The 17,998-nt window shown below is 53.4% G+C and overlaps 5 protein-coding genes across 5 annotated transcripts; 2 read left to right on the top strand and 3 right to left on the bottom strand.

The window, feature by feature from the left end:
• Positions 1–3,732: 3,732 nt before the first annotated feature.
• Positions 3,733–5,898, top strand: A1O1_05090 (patatin-like phospholipase domain-containing protein; the record flags this gene model as incomplete). Its single annotated transcript, XM_007725978.1, has 1 exon — positions 3,733–5,898. One exon carries the CDS (start codon positions 3,733–3,735, stop codon positions 5,896–5,898), a length of 2,166 nt encoding a protein of 721 aa, XP_007724168.1.
• A 948-nt stretch (positions 5,899–6,846) lies between these two features.
• Positions 6,847–12,126, top strand: A1O1_05089 (uncharacterized protein; the record flags this gene model as incomplete). The annotated part of the gene is made up of 1 exon (XM_007725977.1): positions 6,847–12,126. The coding sequence occupies one exon, from the start codon at positions 6,847–6,849 to the stop codon at positions 12,124–12,126; it is 5,280 nt and encodes a 1,759-aa protein (XP_007724167.1).
• Positions 12,127–13,159: 1,033 nt separating this feature from the next.
• On the bottom strand, positions 13,160–14,590 carry A1O1_05088 (uncharacterized protein; the record flags this gene model as incomplete). The annotated part of the gene is made up of 1 exon (XM_007725976.1): positions 13,160–14,590. The coding sequence occupies one exon, from the start codon at positions 14,588–14,590 to the stop codon at positions 13,160–13,162; it is 1,431 nt and encodes a 476-aa protein (XP_007724166.1).
• A 554-nt stretch (positions 14,591–15,144) lies between these two features.
• A1O1_05087 (uncharacterized protein) lies at positions 15,145–15,655 on the bottom strand (the record flags this gene model as incomplete). The annotated part of the gene is made up of 3 exons (XM_007725975.1): positions 15,145–15,244; positions 15,304–15,431; positions 15,491–15,655. 3 exons carry the CDS (start codon positions 15,653–15,655, stop codon positions 15,145–15,147), a joined length of 393 nt encoding a protein of 130 aa, XP_007724165.1.
• A 659-nt stretch (positions 15,656–16,314) lies between these two features.
• On the bottom strand, positions 16,315–17,147 carry A1O1_05086 (uncharacterized protein; the record flags this gene model as incomplete). The annotated part of the gene is made up of 2 exons (XM_007725974.1): positions 16,315–16,817; positions 16,958–17,147. The coding sequence occupies 2 exons, from the start codon at positions 17,145–17,147 to the stop codon at positions 16,315–16,317; spliced, it is 693 nt and encodes a 230-aa protein (XP_007724164.1).
• Positions 17,148–17,998: the final 851 nt, after the last annotated feature.

Genomic DNA, 17,998 nt, shown 5'->3' with positions numbered 1-17,998 from the left:
CGCTGCCGCTAAATACCCTAACTGCTGCTACTTGCTGGATGTTACTCGCTCCCTCATGCCCCTGTTCATCCACTCAGCTCGTCGACCGACTTTTGTTCATGCAACCAGAGCTCCGACACAAGGCATGCCATGCCATCCATGGCTTACGACCCTCTGTTCGCCATCCTCGTCCGCAGCAGGGATCTACGAAGTAAGTGGGCACTCCACCGCACACTCCACAGTTGACTCAAGATACGAGCTGCCTCTATCTGCGACACGATCTGCGAAACCTTTACCTGCTGCTCGCTGTGGGATAAGGATAACAATAACAATAATACCCGATGGCTTTGGTTGGCGACAGCGGACAGTCTCAGTGCCTCGAGACGACGAAATCTGATGTCGTACAACTAGGTCTATCCTTACCAACTTCAAAGACACCACACCCTTTCGAACCGAGTCACGCTCAAGCGCGATTTCCAAGCCCGTCGTCTCTTGACCTCCTAGTGCCTAATTACCTTTCAGTATCTGTCCCATGTCCATGTCCATGTATGCCACCCCGTTCCGCCGATGGCCGCTCGGACAGGCTCGGCCCTCTTGGTGCTCGACCGCAGGACAGCAGATCTATGGTTGAAAGAGCTGCACTCTGACATCAAATTGGGGCAATCTCGAACAGTGACAGTCTCGGAGGCAGCATCATGCCCCTCGGTGCCCCTCCATAAGCGAACCAGAGCGTGCGCCTTGAGCCTGCAGGTCATTGAAGTCAGTGCGCTTTGAAGAATCACCTTGTCGAACCCTAGAAGCCGAAACGTCGAAACGAGGTACTTCTGGCTACCCAGCTCTTATTATTCCGTGGCAAGGGTTCCCCGAGCGGCTCTGCACCTCACAGATGCCATCTATACCATCAACCCACGTCGCGCAGAATGCTTCATTAGTCCCAATGACTGACCCTACAAGATATGGTGTTGTTCTCTCCCGTACAGGATTGCTGGAGCCCGGCTTCTCACGTTTCGAGGAGATTTTATTATGCCTACTAATGCCCTTGCGGCGCGAGCTGCTCGACTGAAGTTGGTCCAAGCACCAGTCCAGCCCTGCGGGATCATGCACCTTGGACTTCTCGGTCAACATGGTCTAGCCGTGCTGGTACACACCCTCGTGCAAAGTCGACAATCATAATGGACAGCAGGTTGCTGTCTACAAAGAATGATCGCAGGTGTCCATACTCCCTCCCACTCACCCGCACAGGAGACTGACAGAAAAGACGGGTCACCGCGTCCAACTGCATGACATGATCTGTGTCTATGCTTCGGCGGCCAGTGGCCAGGCGTTTGACCGCTACTCGAGACACTCCATAGATTGATGGTGGTGTATGTAGGATATTACGGTCTCGACTGGCTCCCACACCACTGCTGATGCGAGGACCTGTGCACCGTGTCACGGATCAGGCGGGACAGGCCCTTGACTCGAGTGACTGACTGCACTCATTCCTCGTCTCATGGGAAGACGTTGTCGTTGCCTCACTGAGGGTGTAGGAGACCCGCCCATGGGAGTGTTTGTCGACACTGCACCAAGCGATTTGGCGGGAGCAAATCAGCTGTGTTGTAACCGACCGCATGACCGATTTTCAATGCACGCCCACCAAATCTCGCTCCGCAACCTGCGGCCTGTTTTAGGTATGTTACTCTTCATACCACCATTTGTCCTGGAGCCAAGTGCGTAGTGATTCAGCATACCTAAGGTACACACTTGAGTGGCGATGCCACATCACACCCTTGGAAGGTGGGCCCAATGTGCCAACAGCCCCTGGTGCACAGTGGTGAAGATATCAGTTATTCCTCAGGCCTGGGGTGCCTCTTCCTCAATGGCTGTGTCTGACTTGCTGGCAAAGAACTTTGTAGCCTTGCACATTGAGGATTTCCTTCAGCCTGGCTGCGTCATGTACCTCCTGTGCCTTCATTGCATCGCGGAGATCGGGCCCGATTCGCTTGAGGAGTCTGCATGAATAATGGCTCCTCGACAGCATCAGGGGATCCGAAAGAGGAGAGAAAGATGCACTCGGTGACACAGAGAGCATGAATCTACTGTTGTGCTACCGAATAGCTACAGCCGTCGGAGGGTCATTGCTCATTGGCCACCAGACCCGAACCGCCATTTGGTGCTCGTCCTAACACTTCTTAATGCTTCAGATCCCCAGGAATTCCGCAGGAAGCGGTTGTCTTCGGCACCTAATCTTGTCCGAGCCAGCATAGAGTGAAGCTGGAAGTATAGTGCTGCGCCGATGATCGTCGCTCAAGCATTATCACATGAATACACGCATGAGGCTACACTAAATCGACCACTTCTGCTACCATGAGACTTGATCAAGTGGCTTGACGGCGAGCGGACCATCCGCGCTGTCCTGCATGGTATCCGAGATCCAAGCCACTCAGCGAGCGTACTCCTAAGGCGAGCAATATCCGATATTTTCACATGCTCAAGTGCCTCGACAATGCATTAGAGCAGAGACGAAGAGCAGTGACTGAAACTGGACTCGGCGGCCAAAGAGGAGCAAGGCCTGAAGATGTGTCGGTTAGCCTCCGACATCTTGAAGTACGTTGTCTCGAGTAGCCGTGGAAGATATCGTCAAGCCACCTTACAAAATAAGTGGCATCGCAAAATGATATAGGTGCCTAGCTGATAGGTAAACAGTCTGTAACGTCAATATAATAGGCGTTCTCCTACAACGTAGATATACCTACTGCCTATTAAAATTTTGAAGGGCGCCTTTACCAAGATCTGCCGGGAGAAGGAAAGCGGACCTCATGTACGCAGTGCTGCAGATTCGCCTAATGCACGTACCGATGGTGTATACTATTTGGCTGCTCAGCTCCCTAAGGTGCTTGGGCATGCATCCACCGTTGGTTGCAGCGCTTTGCTGCATGGTGAGATTGCAAGCTGTGCACGCTGATGATTTACTTCTTCCGCCTTAGGCTCCAAGTCGTAACCAGCAGAAATAACCCCCACATTGACTCTCTCTCTCTCTCTCTCTCTCTCTCTTTCTCCCTCTCGGTCTTGTCTGAAACTTGGTCGATGGATAAGCAGCCGTACAACCATCACAGTACATCAAATCTGGTAGATTTTTCTAATGGACCTGGTGTGCATTTTGCCACCCTTCTTGACGTCAATCTGTTCGAACTTCACTCCAGAGAAGCATTCCTCTATCTGGAAGTGCCTGTAGTCAATCCATCGTGCTTTTCAAAGGCTATCCTGTTAAACAATCTTCAATATCTCCACACAGTGAGTTGCCTCGGATGGAACTGTGGTCACAAGCATATCATCGCCTTGGAAGTTCGTGTTGCAACTGCGAGTCGGGATATTACCGAGTTGTTTTATGCTGAGGTCACTTCAAGTTACTGCTGGAGTCCAGGCGCAGCTGAAGTCGATTAGATGATACTACGAGTTGCCCCGCCCCCGGTCCCGTACTCTCTACTGCGTCGGTCGCAACCCGGGGTAGGAAAGCTAACTGTGGCTGGTGACATGTTGTGGCTGTGTGGCGCTATGTGGCGTCATGCCAAGTGGCTTGACATCCAACCTTGAACGTCGTTTGGTGCCGTGGAAGTCGATGGAGGCTTCGCCACTAATAACTGTCAGCGGTACCTTTCCTGATGACGTTCCTCCATCGTTCTTTAACAATCCTTTCTGATCCTGCCTTTACCCTTTTCTCTTAGAGCGACGGCTTTAGCGAGGTTACAATGCTTTCTTGACGGTACCCCAACAATGATCACCAATGGTACCAAGCATGAGTCAACTCCCCCGGCCGGAGACCGGTCGTATGACCCTTCAAACCTGCCAGACTACGAGACGGATTTCATCAGTCAGGCTGATCTGGACAGCTTTGCCCAGGCATTAAGCGCACCTACTACCGAACCACTCACCGCTCTCAATGATTGGGGTCCAGTGCATCAGAAAGTCAAAAAGACCAGAGCTCGACGCAAAAGTCCGAGACGCAGCAAAGATGAAACGCGGGAGGGCTTTGTTTACACGCTCCTGTACTATCCGTTACTATTTGTCGTCTGTGGCTGGATTGTAGTCCTGTTCGTCATCTACAACTTGACTCGCTTCTACATCTACGCCTACGAGCATGCGTTTTCGTGGACGGGCCGGCGAGAGACTCTACGGCGGCGGCTCCAACAAGCCAATACGTACGAGGAATGGCAAGCTGCCGCCCATGAACTTGATGAGTACTTGGGCAATGAGCGGTGGAAGCACTCGGACCCATACTCGTACTACAATCACCAGACGGTCAGGAAGGTGACCGCGCAACTTGCTGAACTTCATGGCAAAATCCAGGCCGAGGAAGTTGAAAAGCGCGATGGCGTTAAGGGACTCACGGCCCTGGACGAGCTCAAGTCGTTGCTCGAAAGCTGCGTGAAGAACAATTTCGTGGGCATTGAAAACCCTCGCCTATACAGTGAGACTTACATTGGCACCAAAGATCTTATACAATCCTTCCTCGACCAAGTCGAAGAATGTCTGACGACGGTCTTACGCAGCAATCAGATGACAGACAGTGACAAGGTGGCTTTTTTCCGTCACCTAGAACTGAACTATGGGCGCACCGCCCTGTGTCTCTCTGGAGGAGCAACTTTTGCATTCTACCATTTTGGAGTTGTCAAGGCACTCCTGGAAACTGGACAGTTGCCAGAAATCATCACCGGTACTTCTGGAGGAGCCTTGGTCGCCGCCTTAGTGGCGACAAGGACGGACGAAGAGTTGAAACAACTATTGGTCCCAGCCCTGGCCTACCGGATCAGGGCCTGTCATGAAGGAATCACCACTTGGATGCTTAGGTGGTGGCGAACGGGGGCACGCTTTGACTCCATCGACTGGGCTTTACAGTGTAGCTGGTTTTGTCGGGGGTCTCTGACTTTTCGTGAGGCGTACGAGAGGACTGGCCGCATCTTGAACGTCTCGTGCGTGCCCTCGGATCCGCATTCACCGACCATCCTGAACAACCATATCACAAGCCCAGATTGTGTCATTTGGTCCGCCGTCCTCGCTTCGGCAGCCGTACCCGGGATCTTGAATCCTGTTGTGCTCATGCGAAAGACGAAAGACGGTACTCTGGTCCCCTACTCGTTCGGCAATAAGTGGAAAGACGGTAGTCTCCGCACCGACATCCCATTGAAGGCTCTCAATCTTCACTTCAATGTGAACTTTTCGATCGTCTCGCAGGTCAACCCTCATATCAATCTGTTCTTCTTCTCTCCTCGAGGCGAGCCCGGTCGGCCAGTAACGCATCGCAAGGGCCGTGGCTGGCGCGGGGGATTTCTCGGGTCTACCATTGAAACCTCGGTCAAGCTCGATCTACAGAAGTATCTGAAAATCCTTCGACACCTGGAGCTATTGCCTCGACCTTTGGGCCAGGATTGGAGCGAGATTTGGCTGCAACGTTTCTCCGGCACCGTCACCATCTGGCCAAAGACCATCCTCAGCGACTTTTGGAATATCCTGAATGACCCGAGCCCACAGCGTCTCGAACGCATGATCAAAGCAGGGGAGCGCAGCTGTTGGCCCAAGATCAAATTCATCTCGAATCGCCTGAAAGTTGAGCGGGTGATACTAGAAGGTCTGAGAAAGGGAGGACCAATCGACGACAGCCACCGCGTGCCAAACCCTGTTCAAGAACAGCAGGCACAAGAGGCGCTCCTCCGCGCCCGACGACGACCGAACGACAGCATTTCGTCGGCAGATGAGGCCCAGGCACCTCCACCCTCTCCACGAAGACACAGTAGTATCTTTCAAGAGCTCGGCCGTCAAGCCTCGGTGTTGTGGAGCGATGATGGCCCGACAGACGGAGAGGAGGATGCTGTCAGCACCACCACAGAGGAGGACGAGGGTGATACAGCCATGGATGGAGACGGGGTCACCACAAGACTGTAGTTACAATCCATTTTTAGCATGAGCCAGCTATTATCAATGCCTATTTATTAATTTGAGCTCCAGGTTGGCAGCAGCCTCGTCCCGGCAGCGTGTAGGTTGGTGTTCAAGTTGTCGTCGAAGCCCGTGATCACGTGACTTACAAAAGTACCATGCGGAGGGTGGCCACCAGGCACTGCGGCACCGACGATAAGGTTCTGGTGCAAGAATCAACCGAGATCTGACGTCGATCTTGCGGCAAGGCTTCTCGATGGGATAGATGTTTCTACATTTCTTCGTCGGGCTGGTACAGCCGGCGGCGAGGGTTTGGAACCCGGAAAACCACGTAGCGATTGTCGCATACACCTCCGACACCAACTCCGCGCATCATGAAAGCCTGAATCGAGCGATCTGATGGTCGTTGAGAGGGAATGATATTTGTAGCTCTAGATGTGTTGCTTGCAATCGAATCTCCTGCTTGTCGTATCCTGCATTGATCGCCGACATCATTGGCTGTGACCGCGGAAAAGTGGAACCCGACAGGGTCTTGGCATCCAGCCTGCGCTCTGAAGTTGAAGTTGAAGTGACTTACTCTGCGAGACACTGGACTTCACTCATCAAGAGAGCCATCCATCCTCGTTGTTGTGCCCTCAAGCTTGCCGTCGTGGTGCATCAGCGCCCACTCCCATCTGAACCCCATCAGTGCCTGCCGCGAGCCCGCAGGTGCACATCCGCCGATTCGCGTCCATCAATCGGCCATCCTACGCGCTACCACTTGCTTCGATCGTGGACTAATCACTTTCCAACTCCGCATCAGTGCAGATACAGAAAGGGCATCAGCCATCACCAGGTTGGGAGGCTCTACTCGAGATGTGGGCGTAGTCGATCACGGTTCAACAAATTGGTCGGGGCCTGAGCTTGACAGCACCTCTTACTATCGCCCGAACGCGCCTCCATTGAGATCCTTCCACCATGCCGTCCTACAACGCCAAGCGTACACTCGAGGATGTTGTGAATCAAGAAGACTCGGCGGACGAAGACTACGACGATAGAGCTCCGGGGCCTTCTAAAGCGCGCTCTTCACGATCCAGGAAACATCGTGGGGCCCCTGCACGGAAGAAGCAGCGACGAGGATATCGGGGCTCTGACATTGAGACTGACGAGGAGGATGTGCTGTCCGACGAGGAGCAGTCTTTTGACGATGACATCGATGACGATGAGGTGGAGACGAACGAAAGGGGAAGACCAGTTCGAAAGACCACCAAGAAAACGGTGAAGTACGAAGAATCGGACGATGACGACCCGATCAGCTCTTCGGAAGATGAGCCACAGACCCCACGGTCAAAGAAAGGCAAAAAGCTCATTGTCACCCTCAGGACGGGCAACACGCCTGCTAGATCCACCCGCAGCTTGAGGACTAGAAGCGGCAGTTATACTGGGGTGACTGCAAATCCACCAGCGCCAGCTCCAGGAGGCGCCAGGAGGAGCAGCCGTCTCTCTCACAACGAGGAAGACCCCGTGGTGGCTTTGACAAACTCGGGAAATCATGTTGAGGTGATTCGAGCTGGCTCACGAGACCCCGAAGGCATGCCTCCCAGGGCAATGAAGGGCGGGAAAGGCCTCAAATACCCGTCGAAGAGCACCATCGATGAGGCGGGAGAATCCGCCCCCAAGGAAGAGGAGGCGGAGGAGGAGCTTGAGATCAAAGCCTCACAGCACGAACTTCCGGACAGCGACCCTCCAGACCCCCAAGACGATCGTGAAGGAGAAGCAGAGCCCCTCCCGAAGCTTGTTTCCGACGTTATTGAGGCTGGAGCTGAAGCCGAGAGCGATGGCGACTTTGGAGTGAAGGAAGCACCTGCGACCCAGGAGGATGCACAAGCTGAACCGCTAGAAGCAGCCGAAGAAGATGACGAGGAAGACATTGTGCCTCAACGCCGACGAGTAACCCGGGGAGCTTCGAAGAGAAAAGCAGAGTCGCCCGAGTATGAACCGGATCAATTGTCGAAGCAGGTCCGCGGGCGTGCTTTGAGAAGTAGTGCTAAGGCTGGGCCATCAAGAAGTCGTCGGCGGAAAGCACAAGACGAAAGCAGCGACTTTGATCCCGATGAGGACCAGGACAATCCAGATGACATGTCGGACTCCAGCAAGTCCATCGTGTCGCCCCAGAAGGATGATTATGAGAGCAGTAACAATGGTAGACGGTCGACTCGGCTTCGCAGCAAGGCTGTATCCCGGCAAAGATCTGAAGTCAGTGACCGGGTGGATGAACTTGCCGCAGAGGTCGCGGATCTGAAAAGGGATGGGAAGAAACCGCGATCTGCTCGGGACGAGATTGTGTTCGAACCCCGCAAGCGACGGGGCGGGAAAAAGCCCAACTATGATCTGCTACGGAACCTTGCTCCTATCGAAGACGAAGAAGAAGCCGCGCCCTCGCCGTCACAACGAGCTCGAAAACCTGGCGGCGGGAGCTGGCAACGAAGCCTGTTCGACACCTACGGTCCTTTTGGTGGAGGCGCAGGTTTGCCCCCGGTCCTTGGGGGAGGTCCACAGGGGCCGAGAGCGCAGGGCGGCGTTGACTCTGACAGCAGCGACGACGAGGTTATGAGGCAACCTAGAGGGCTGGGTGGTACTGTAGGGATGACTCCTACCGCTGCCGGAGCCTTCAACGCCTTTGCTCAAAATCTCAACAACGACCCTGCACAGGCTACCGCAGGAACGCCTGCTAACCTTGGCAAGATCAAGGACAAACACGCGCTTGCAGATGCAGATCCTCTTGGAGTCGATCAAAATGTGAACTTTGACAGCGTTGGCGGTTTGCAAGGGCACATAGACCAACTCAAAGAGATGGTTGCTCTGCCTCTGCTTTATCCCGAGATCTTCTTGCGATTCAAGATCACCCCTCCACGTGGTGTTTTGTTCCACGGCCCGCCAGGCACGGGAAAGACACTTTTGGCGAGAGCTCTAGCAAGTAGCGTCAGTTCGCAGGGTCGAAAGGTCACCTTCTACATGCGAAAGGGTGCAGATGCACTGAGCAAATGGGTAGGCGAGGCCGAGAGACAGCTTCGTTTGCTTTTCGAGGAAGCCCGCAAAACTCAACCCAGCATAATCTTCTTTGACGAAATCGATGGCCTTGCTCCCGTCCGATCCAGCAAGCAGGAACAGATCCATGCTTCCATTGTGTCCACATTACTGGCATTGATGGACGGAATGGATGGACGTGGCCAGGTGATTGTCATTGGTGCCACAAATCGGCCAGACTCTATTGATCCCGCCTTAAGGAGACCAGGTCGATTCGACCGAGAGTTCTACTTCCCGCTACCTGACACGCAAGCCCGACACGCGATCATCGACATCAATACCAGGGGTTGGGATCCGCCTCTGCCTGCACCCATCAAAGATGAGCTGGCAGAATTGACAAAAGGCTACGGTGGAGCGGACCTGCGAGCATTATGCACTGAAGCCGCATTAAACGCAGTCCAGCGGCAGTATCCTCAGATCTACAACTCGACCGAGAAGCTCCTGATTGACCCAAAGAAGATCCAGGTCACGCCGAAAGATTTCATGATCGCCATCAAGAAAATGACACCATCATCAGAGCGATCCACTTCCTCGGGGGCGTCTCCACTGCCCCCGAGTGTCGCACCTCTGCTGAGACGGCAACTTGACACAATAGAGCAGATAGTGGCCGAAGTGCTACCGCGAAAGAAGAGACTGACTGCACTGGAAGAAGCTCAGTATGAAGATGTCGCCGACGGCCACAGTTTCGGACGCGAGCGAATGCACCAGGCGTTCGAGTCTGCTAGAGTCTTCCGTCCTCGGCTGCTGATTCAGGGGAAGGTTGGCATGGGTCAACAATACATTGCCGCTGCTCTGCTTCACCACTTCGAAGGTCTTCATGTGCAAGCATTTGATCTCCCCACCTTGTTGAGTGACACCACTGCTTCACCGGAATCGACTGTCATCAGACTCTTTACCGAGATCAAGATGCACAAGCCCAGCGTCATCTACATCCCTAATGTGCACGAGTGGTATAGCACAGTGGGTCAAACCGTGATATCAACTTTCCTGGGACTGTTGAGGTCGGTCAAGCCCACAGACCCGATTCTCCTACTCGGATTTATGGAGGGTGATCCAGGAGATGTTGAAGAAGAGATCAGACGGGAAATGTTCGGATATTCCAAGAAGAATCGCTTCCAACTGAGAGAACCGGACCTGGAAGAGCGATATGAATTTTTCCGTAGCCTCCGAGATTACGTTAAGACAGCTCCGGACGAGTTTCCCGATCCTGAGAAGCGAAAAAAGCGACGACTTGAACGACTTGAGGTGGCTCCTCCAGAGCCAGAAAAGCCGGCACCTCCTCCTACAAAGGAAGAGCTCAAAGCTCAGAAGAAGCGCGACCGTCAGACCCTCAACATGCTCAAGATTCGGCTGCAACCCATCATGGATCAGATCCGAACGAAACACAAGAAGTTTCGCACAGGAGTCATTGACGAGGGTCAGATCCGTTACCTCTATGACGAGGCGGATCCCGGCACAGTCACCTCCGATCTCCATACAGAGTTTCTGGCGAGAGCTTCTTTCAGACCGTTCGAAATCGGCAAAGATGCCCATGGTGTGGCCGGCCTTGTCGACCAAGCGAGCGGCAATTTCTACTACAACCTCGACTCGGTGACGATTGAGAAACGCCTTAGTAACGGGTACTACAAACGGCCGAAAGACTTCCTGGCAGACATCAAGCGTTTGGCCAAAGATGCAAAGACGATTGGCGACGAAGATCGACTGCTGAAAGCAAATGAGCTCCTCGCGAATGTCGAGGTCGATATTGGAGGCATTGAACTTGCGGAACCTGCTCTCGTTGCAGAATGCGAACGCGTCTATGAGCGAGAGTTGGCCCGAGAAAAAGAAGCTTTGGGTAAGGTACGACATGGCGATGGGCTCAGGAAAGATATGCCTCCACCGCAAATCGTCTCGAATGTGCCACACGGAAACAGCTCCGGTCCATCTGCAACAACCAATTCCTCAGGGCCTATTCTTCTGGGTGAGCCTATGCAGCGACAGAACGATATCGTTCAACGGCTTGCTGCAGCCGAAGCAAGCCCATCCACGTCGCAGCTTTCGAATGGCGTTCATCCAAGCCGGCATGGAGCAGAAGAGCACGAAGGGACAAACGGATCCCAATCCAACCACGATGGCCATGAAGCCGACGCCGAAGGGGATACGCCGATGGGCGGTGTGGAGTCTCATCCGAACTCGAACGAGAAGAGTAATGACACGCAGAAAACACACACGACAAGCTCTTTCGGCAACCGGGAATCGGCCCAACCACGACCCTTCCACTCGTACACGGCCCCATCCCAGCAGCTACTAAGGGAGTCAGGGATGTCGGCTCCTCGGTCACAGACAGGACCTTTCACGCCCATGCCGCAGGGAAGCCAAGCAGCGGAATTCCAGAACGATGCAAGCACAACGCAGTCCACCAGCCAGAAGAAAGTGTCGTCGCACGAGACGGAACTCGGACAACATCAAGAGTCAGGCCCGAACCTTTTTCTCTACGACGAACGGCGTTCAGCAGGAGGTAGTCAGGTCCCATCCACCCAAGGTATGCGTAATCCCAACCCGAATCCAGGACAAGTTTTTGGTTTGCACGCGTTGGAAAGAATCAGAGAACCCGAGCTCACGGATATGGTCTCCCCTGCAGATATTGCTGAACAATTGTCTCAAGACACGACGGGTGCGGCATCCCAGCCTGCTGCTGAGACCATGCGACCACTATCGTCATCGCAAGGACGAGCCCCTGAGAGGAACTCTCAGCCACTCCCGCCGGTCCCGCTATTCCCCGGTCCCGCTACGGATACTACTACTGGTGGTGAACCTGCTCCCCCCGCTGCTGCTGCTGGTCAGCGGACCAACGGACACGGACATGGACCCAGTCAGATTCAAGACTTGCTCAATCCGTCAGAAGAGGAATCGCCTCCACCGCCAAACCTTATCCAGGCTGAAGAGCAACGCCTGGACAGTCTCCACGTCGAGATCACGGACAAGACTAGCGGTCTGTCTGTGGAACAGTTGGAGCAGGTCAATTCGGTGTTGATGGATACGCTGTGGAGGACACGTGGGGAGTGGGATCGCGGCAAGGTTCTGGAACAGGTCAGCGCAGCCTTCAACGATGTCATGCAGGATATGGCGGACACTGGGCAGGAGTTTGGGCCTGTCAGCTGGGGCCAAAGTCAGAGTCAAACAAATGTTTAGTTTGCTCGGTGCACGCAGGCTTGGACGTCCACCATCATCAGGCTTGGACTCGGGCTCAAACACGGGTTCAGGATGATGCTGGTAACGCAGACTTCAGGTGCACTACAGGTCGACCTTGGAGTTGATGTATGGATTTGGTATCCTGACCATGGGACGCCAATCCGACTGTGCTTTCTGGTTCTTTGATCTACATGGAAAGGAGAACAGAACGAGATACGTGCAGGATAGGAACTCTGTCACCAGGAAAAGAGAGGAGCTGTGAACACCCGTTCTGGTCTCTCAGCGAGCTACCACTGCCCCCGGGAGTCATTGCTGCCTCTCTTCCCACCTTTGTGTGCTGAACGAGGAGACTCGGGCCCTGTACCAGCTAAGGCGATGAAAGACAAAAGCTGCAAGATTATTGATGGATTGCGAGAAAGAAATCTCGAGAAGCCTTTCGGCGTGAAGATGAGCAGCGATGGGACTGTGACTGCGACTGGCACAGGCACAGGCACTGGGATACATCAACCACTCTGCCCGGTTGGTTGAGGAACATCTACAACAGCAGGAGACGGCTGGGACACTTGAATGGCCTCGGCTTCGGCCGCGGCGTCGACTTCGACATGCTTGGAGAGCTAGGAAGGAAATCAATGTAAACGTGAACACAGCATGTCCAACGACATACGTGCGTTAGCTACCTGGTGTGTAGTAGGCTGATTAAATTGATGGGTTGAGCTGTTCAGACCGGCGTCGGGATGATTGCTTGAAATATGATTCTGGCCGTGTCCTTCTCCTTTTCGGATGCATCAGATCTAATCCAGGGCCCAGCTGGCTGTCGTTCATGTATGGCTTTTTGTGTTTGTGTGTTTCAGTCCTCCTGGCTTGGGATGTACGCTGCTAAACGGTGTTTCTATCATTCCCTGTGGTTGTCGCAACCGTCTGGTCCAAGGATCATGCATGTATGTGACGTTTCGTTTTAAAGCATTTGGCAAAGTCTAGGTATGTAGGAGACTAAGGTAGGTATTTAATGGCCCTTGCCTGTCTGTCTGGCGGGTCATCCTATCTTTTGCTTCTGTTCCTCCTTCTGGATGGGCGTCGGGCTCTCGGTCTTCGCACGACCTCCCCCAGATCTCGCCGGCAAAGCGTACATACCGCCACCGACAAAGACGACCCCAGCTCCAATCAAGACACCCATTGGCAACTCATTCCCGAACAACCAGATACTCAGCATCAGGCTGGCCAATTTGCGGATGTTCAGCACGATACTGACTGTCAGGGAGGAGGATTGTGCGGACAGCCGATTCACGCCGACGATACAGAGGAGTTGCGTTGCAGCGTTGAGGAGGAGGAGAAGAACCGGGCGTGGAATCTGGATGGGAGTAGGCAAATACGAGGCTGATAAGAAGGCCGACGACAAAAAAGAGCTGTCGAAGGACGGAATGAACTTATTCGACCATGTCAAGCTTGAGTTCGAACTGGGTTGATCAAAAGCCATGCGATCACTGTCACGACTCCTGCTAGTGGTACAGGTGTCGTGGAGCCCAGAAAACGTGGCTATGCTGGCCAACTCCTGCATGAGAGGTTTGGTCTGGCTGGCGAAAAAAGGGAGAGACATGGCATGGCTGTAGAACAGGGTTTCGGCCGTGATGGCTCCGGACCGGCCGTATGTCGAGTACATGTCGTCCGCGTAGAGACCCATGCATGCTGCCAAGAGCAGGGCAGAAGCGAGAAGAGCAAATCCAGGGGCTTGAGACGAGATTGCCGATTTTGAGGATGAATTAGAGGATGACGAGGGCTCAAAGTTTCCGGTGTCGATTTCTGCGTGAGATTGCACCGCAGCCTGTTTCGACTTGGAATCCGAGATGGCGGCCAGAACCACGCCGACAAACAGAAGGATCACCGCGACAATCTTTTGTGCAGGATATCTTTTGCCGCCCCAGATTCTGCCCACCGCCATTGTGGTCACCGGCCCCGCCGAGCGTAGGATGATATGCAGCGGGACGCTGATCTGGTATTTGAACGCCATGTTGTTCAGGATGTTGATGCTGAGGAAATATGCAGTGTAGACGAGCCATCTGCGAAGCGGGATCGCGCGTTCGCGGAGGTACAGGTTCCGCCAGCCGCGGGAGTAGGAGAAATGTCGTGGAGCTGTGGCCAGGGCGACGAGAAGGAATTGGAACGCCGTGATCAGCGGCCCGGAAGAGGGCGAGGCTTGGATCAGCGATTCTAGCGTATAGACGTTGGAACAGCAGCCGCCGAAAATCAGGACCAGTGTGGGTGCCCAGATCTGGAGGATGGACATCGTTCTGGATGTGGTGACGCTGGCCGTTGGGAGAGGTCGTGGAGTCGCCTCGACAGTTGCCGGTGGGAATGTTCCATTTTCATGGTGTCCTGTCGTCCTGTCTATCTCGGTTTTCCTGTTGGTGTCTTGCTTGCCCCTTCGACGACCGGTCGTTGACGGTGTTGCGGTTCCTGAGGTAGTCATTGTGCAGGAAACGCGTCCCAGCGCAGGACGAGAATAGGGTCACCGTGCAGTGGCACACGACATGTGTTGAGGGAGTTGCAACAGCCTTTTGATCTCGGGCATTGTCTCTCAACGCTTGTCAACCCTGAAATCCTTCCCAGTTCTCCATGACGAGTGTTGTACCTCTGTACCACATACGCGCAGGGAGTCGAGCAATTCATCGAATTGGGGGAAACTGGACGGGAAGGTTACGCGAAAGAGGTTCGTCATTGGTCCCCCGCGGCGGCTCACACATATTCGGTAGGAGAGTGACGCCGTTCTGTCGCCATAATTGGGGATAATGTGAAACCCACCGGACCAGCGAATGAAGACCCGGAGCATTTTAAAAGCAGCGTTCAAAGACCACACTATGATCACTAACTATTACAGCACTGATCTACTCTAATGAGTAAACACGCCAGAGTCTATAAAGAAAACAGTATATTACCCACGTTCAAGTCAGCTAGCTTATAAATGTTGCACGACAAGAATGACCAATGTCTAGGGAGTCGAAATCGACACCTGGACGGCATGTCTTATTGTTCGGCAACTACCTCGAACTCCACCAGAGCTCCCTCCTTGGCCAGGGCTGTAACACCGATCAAGGTAGATACGGGATACGGCTCCTCAAAGAATCTGATTCAGATATATATCAGCCGAGGTCGAGCATACGAGCTGAGAATTCCAGTCCATACCTATCCCACACAGCAACAGATTTGCGGAAATCCTGCATCGGAATGATATAGATTCTTCGAGTCATCACCTTGTCCAACGAGGAGCCCGCAGCTTCGAGACATGCTTTGATGTTCATGATCGCCCTCTCCTAGGTAACGTTGACGGTCAACGAATTGCTTCTCCACGTGGAAAGTCTTGAGTACGTACTGTCTGTGCTTCAATCCCACCAGGGACTATTTCGCCGGTCTCAGGATCGTCACCCATCCAACCAGCAAGATAGAGCGTTCCATTGCTTGATTTGATGGCATGGCTGTACTTCCCGTTGGCCTTTGGTGCATTCGGGGCGAATACAGCTTGGCGGCTGGAGGGCATGTTTTGTTTTTCGGTGACAGCACAGAGGCAAAGGAAATACCATACGAATATGAGATGAGATGTTGATTCTCTGAACTGGAATAGTCCGACGAGGTTGGAAGACTCCGATCAGATACATTGCGATAAGCGGGAAGATTGATTCAATTGGCTCTCTAGAGAACACCGTTGTCAATGGGGAATATCGGACCCATCGCGATTGACCTCGTAGATCTCCAACTACATACTACAGCGGAAACCTCCTGTTGCTCTCAGCCTTGGAGATTGATGGGTGTTTGTCAATGGAACACACTCCACCGAATAAACTTAGATAGATCCAGGTGTGAGTGAATTTCTTTGCTTTCACCCGGGAGCAAGTTGAATTGTTCTGCTCGTACACTTAACCCCACCTGGAAAGGTTTGAGACACTACAGTAGTACGGTTGAATGCGGCCGTCGAGACAAGAGTGAGTTGAAGGATGCGACGAGGTGTGAGGAACTGAAGGGTGAGGTATAGGTCTGAGTATGCTTGGAAAGCAGCACGGTCTGGGTCCCATTTGATTGTTCCAATCAGATAGATACACCTTAAGAAAATAGCTTAGGCAGGTAGGTAGATAAGTAGGTAGGCAAGTAAGATACATAACCGCACTCGACGTGTAAAGTCCTTGATATCGACGCTGCTTTTCACTTCTTCTCCCAGAAAAGATCGATCTCTTCGCCCTGCAACCAAGAAGCCATAGCCTCGTACATATCATACCAGCCCTTGTTACCAGCGTTGGGCAAGTCGTTCAAGATCGGGTGGCCCAAGCTGTTCTGCGCCACGGCCAGATACTGGTAGCCCTCGGTATACTTCTGCAGCTCCTCCTTGGGGAAATGGGGCACGGTCTTGCCGTCGACGGGGATCATCTTGTCCTTCTCGTAGAACAGCTTGACGAACTGGGTCTTCCACTCGCCGTCCTCGATCTTGCAGAAGAAGATGAATCGACAGTCGCACTCGACGTCGACGGGGATGTCTTGGATGGTGAACCGTTGGGTGATGGTCGCCTTCATCTTGCCCACGCCTCGCTGTTTGGCAAGGTTGACGTTGGCGAGCGTGCCGTTCTCACGGTGCATGATGAAGTCGCCGTTGGCGCGGCCTTTGATCGAGACCTTGATGAAGTCTTCAATGGAGAGGCCACCGGACCATGCTGTTCAGAAAGAAAAAAAGAGTCAGCATATCGATGTTCTTGTGTGTGAGTGTGTGCTTTGCATGTCTCTTTCTCTCTCTATGTAGTTGTCACGGCTGCTTGAAAGGGAAGAATAACAGCGTAGTGATAGTGGTACATACTGGTCCAAACATATGCGCCCTCCTTGGTGAACAGGCTGCGGTAGTTCTGCCATTCGGAAGCGTCACGGTATACCGGCCAGCCCTTGCACAGTTCGGTAATGCAGTATCGAGCGAGGATCTCTTCGGTGGTGCCGTTGATGTGGTTGGTGACGACGGGCTCGCTTTCCTCCGGGGGGACGTTGTACACCATCTTGTCAAGATATGCTGTGCTTTGTTATTTTATACGATTCCGGCTCTTTTGTGAGAAGGACCGAGGCTCAGAGCGAGAGCGGGAATGTCAATTGTGTGTTGGAAGATGCTGTGATAGTCAGGGAAACAGAGAGGTGCAGAGAACAACCACCCACTACCGCATCCACCTCAGCGGGCAGGCTATATATACCTCATCTCTTCACACCACTCACTCACTGGTCCTCCCCCGGTTCACCCCTGGGATCGAAATGCGGAGGAGGCGTGCACGTATCGAGAGAGTTGGATGCCGCAGGTCTGCTCCGCGAACGGCATGCATGTTCGGTAGCTGCCAGTGGGTAGATGGGGAGCAAGTCATCAGCTCCACCACTGCAACACGCGGTAGATCGTTGGACGCGTAAGGTAGCTGAGATGAACGAGTCGAAGTCGAATGGGAAATCCCATCTCAAAGTCAAGGGACGTGAAATGAGGGGCCCGGCTGCGCTTTTCCCATCACGGCATTTCTCGGATGTCGACGACGGCTGTTTCGATGGCTGTCGAGCTGTGTTCACTGTTCACACGGACCCATTCGACACACATACTAAGGTACTCAGGTACTAGGTACCTACGAGGAGGTAATAGCAACTGGATGACTTGTTCTTAACCGTGAGGCATTACGTGTGTGTGTACAATGGGGTGCGTGTTGCGGCTATATCGGGACTGAGATGATTCTCCTTCTCCCTCTCTATCAGGCTTCAAGACTTTTAGCCGTCACCCCAGCTGGTGCTGGTCGGGTCAACGAATCATGAAATAACGCACAAACGATTCCATTCTTTCGACGCCCTCCTCCTGTACCGCATTACTCGGTGCCCAAGT

Source organism: Capronia coronata (assembly GCF_000585585.1).
Source record: "Capronia coronata CBS 617.96 chromosome Unknown acBCG-supercont1.4, whole genome shotgun sequence".
NCBI classification, from domain to species: Eukaryota; Fungi; Ascomycota; class Eurotiomycetes; order Chaetothyriales; family Herpotrichiellaceae; genus Capronia; species Capronia coronata.
Note: the sequence above shows the minus strand (reverse complement) of the source record. Positions and strands in the feature narration are given on the sequence as shown.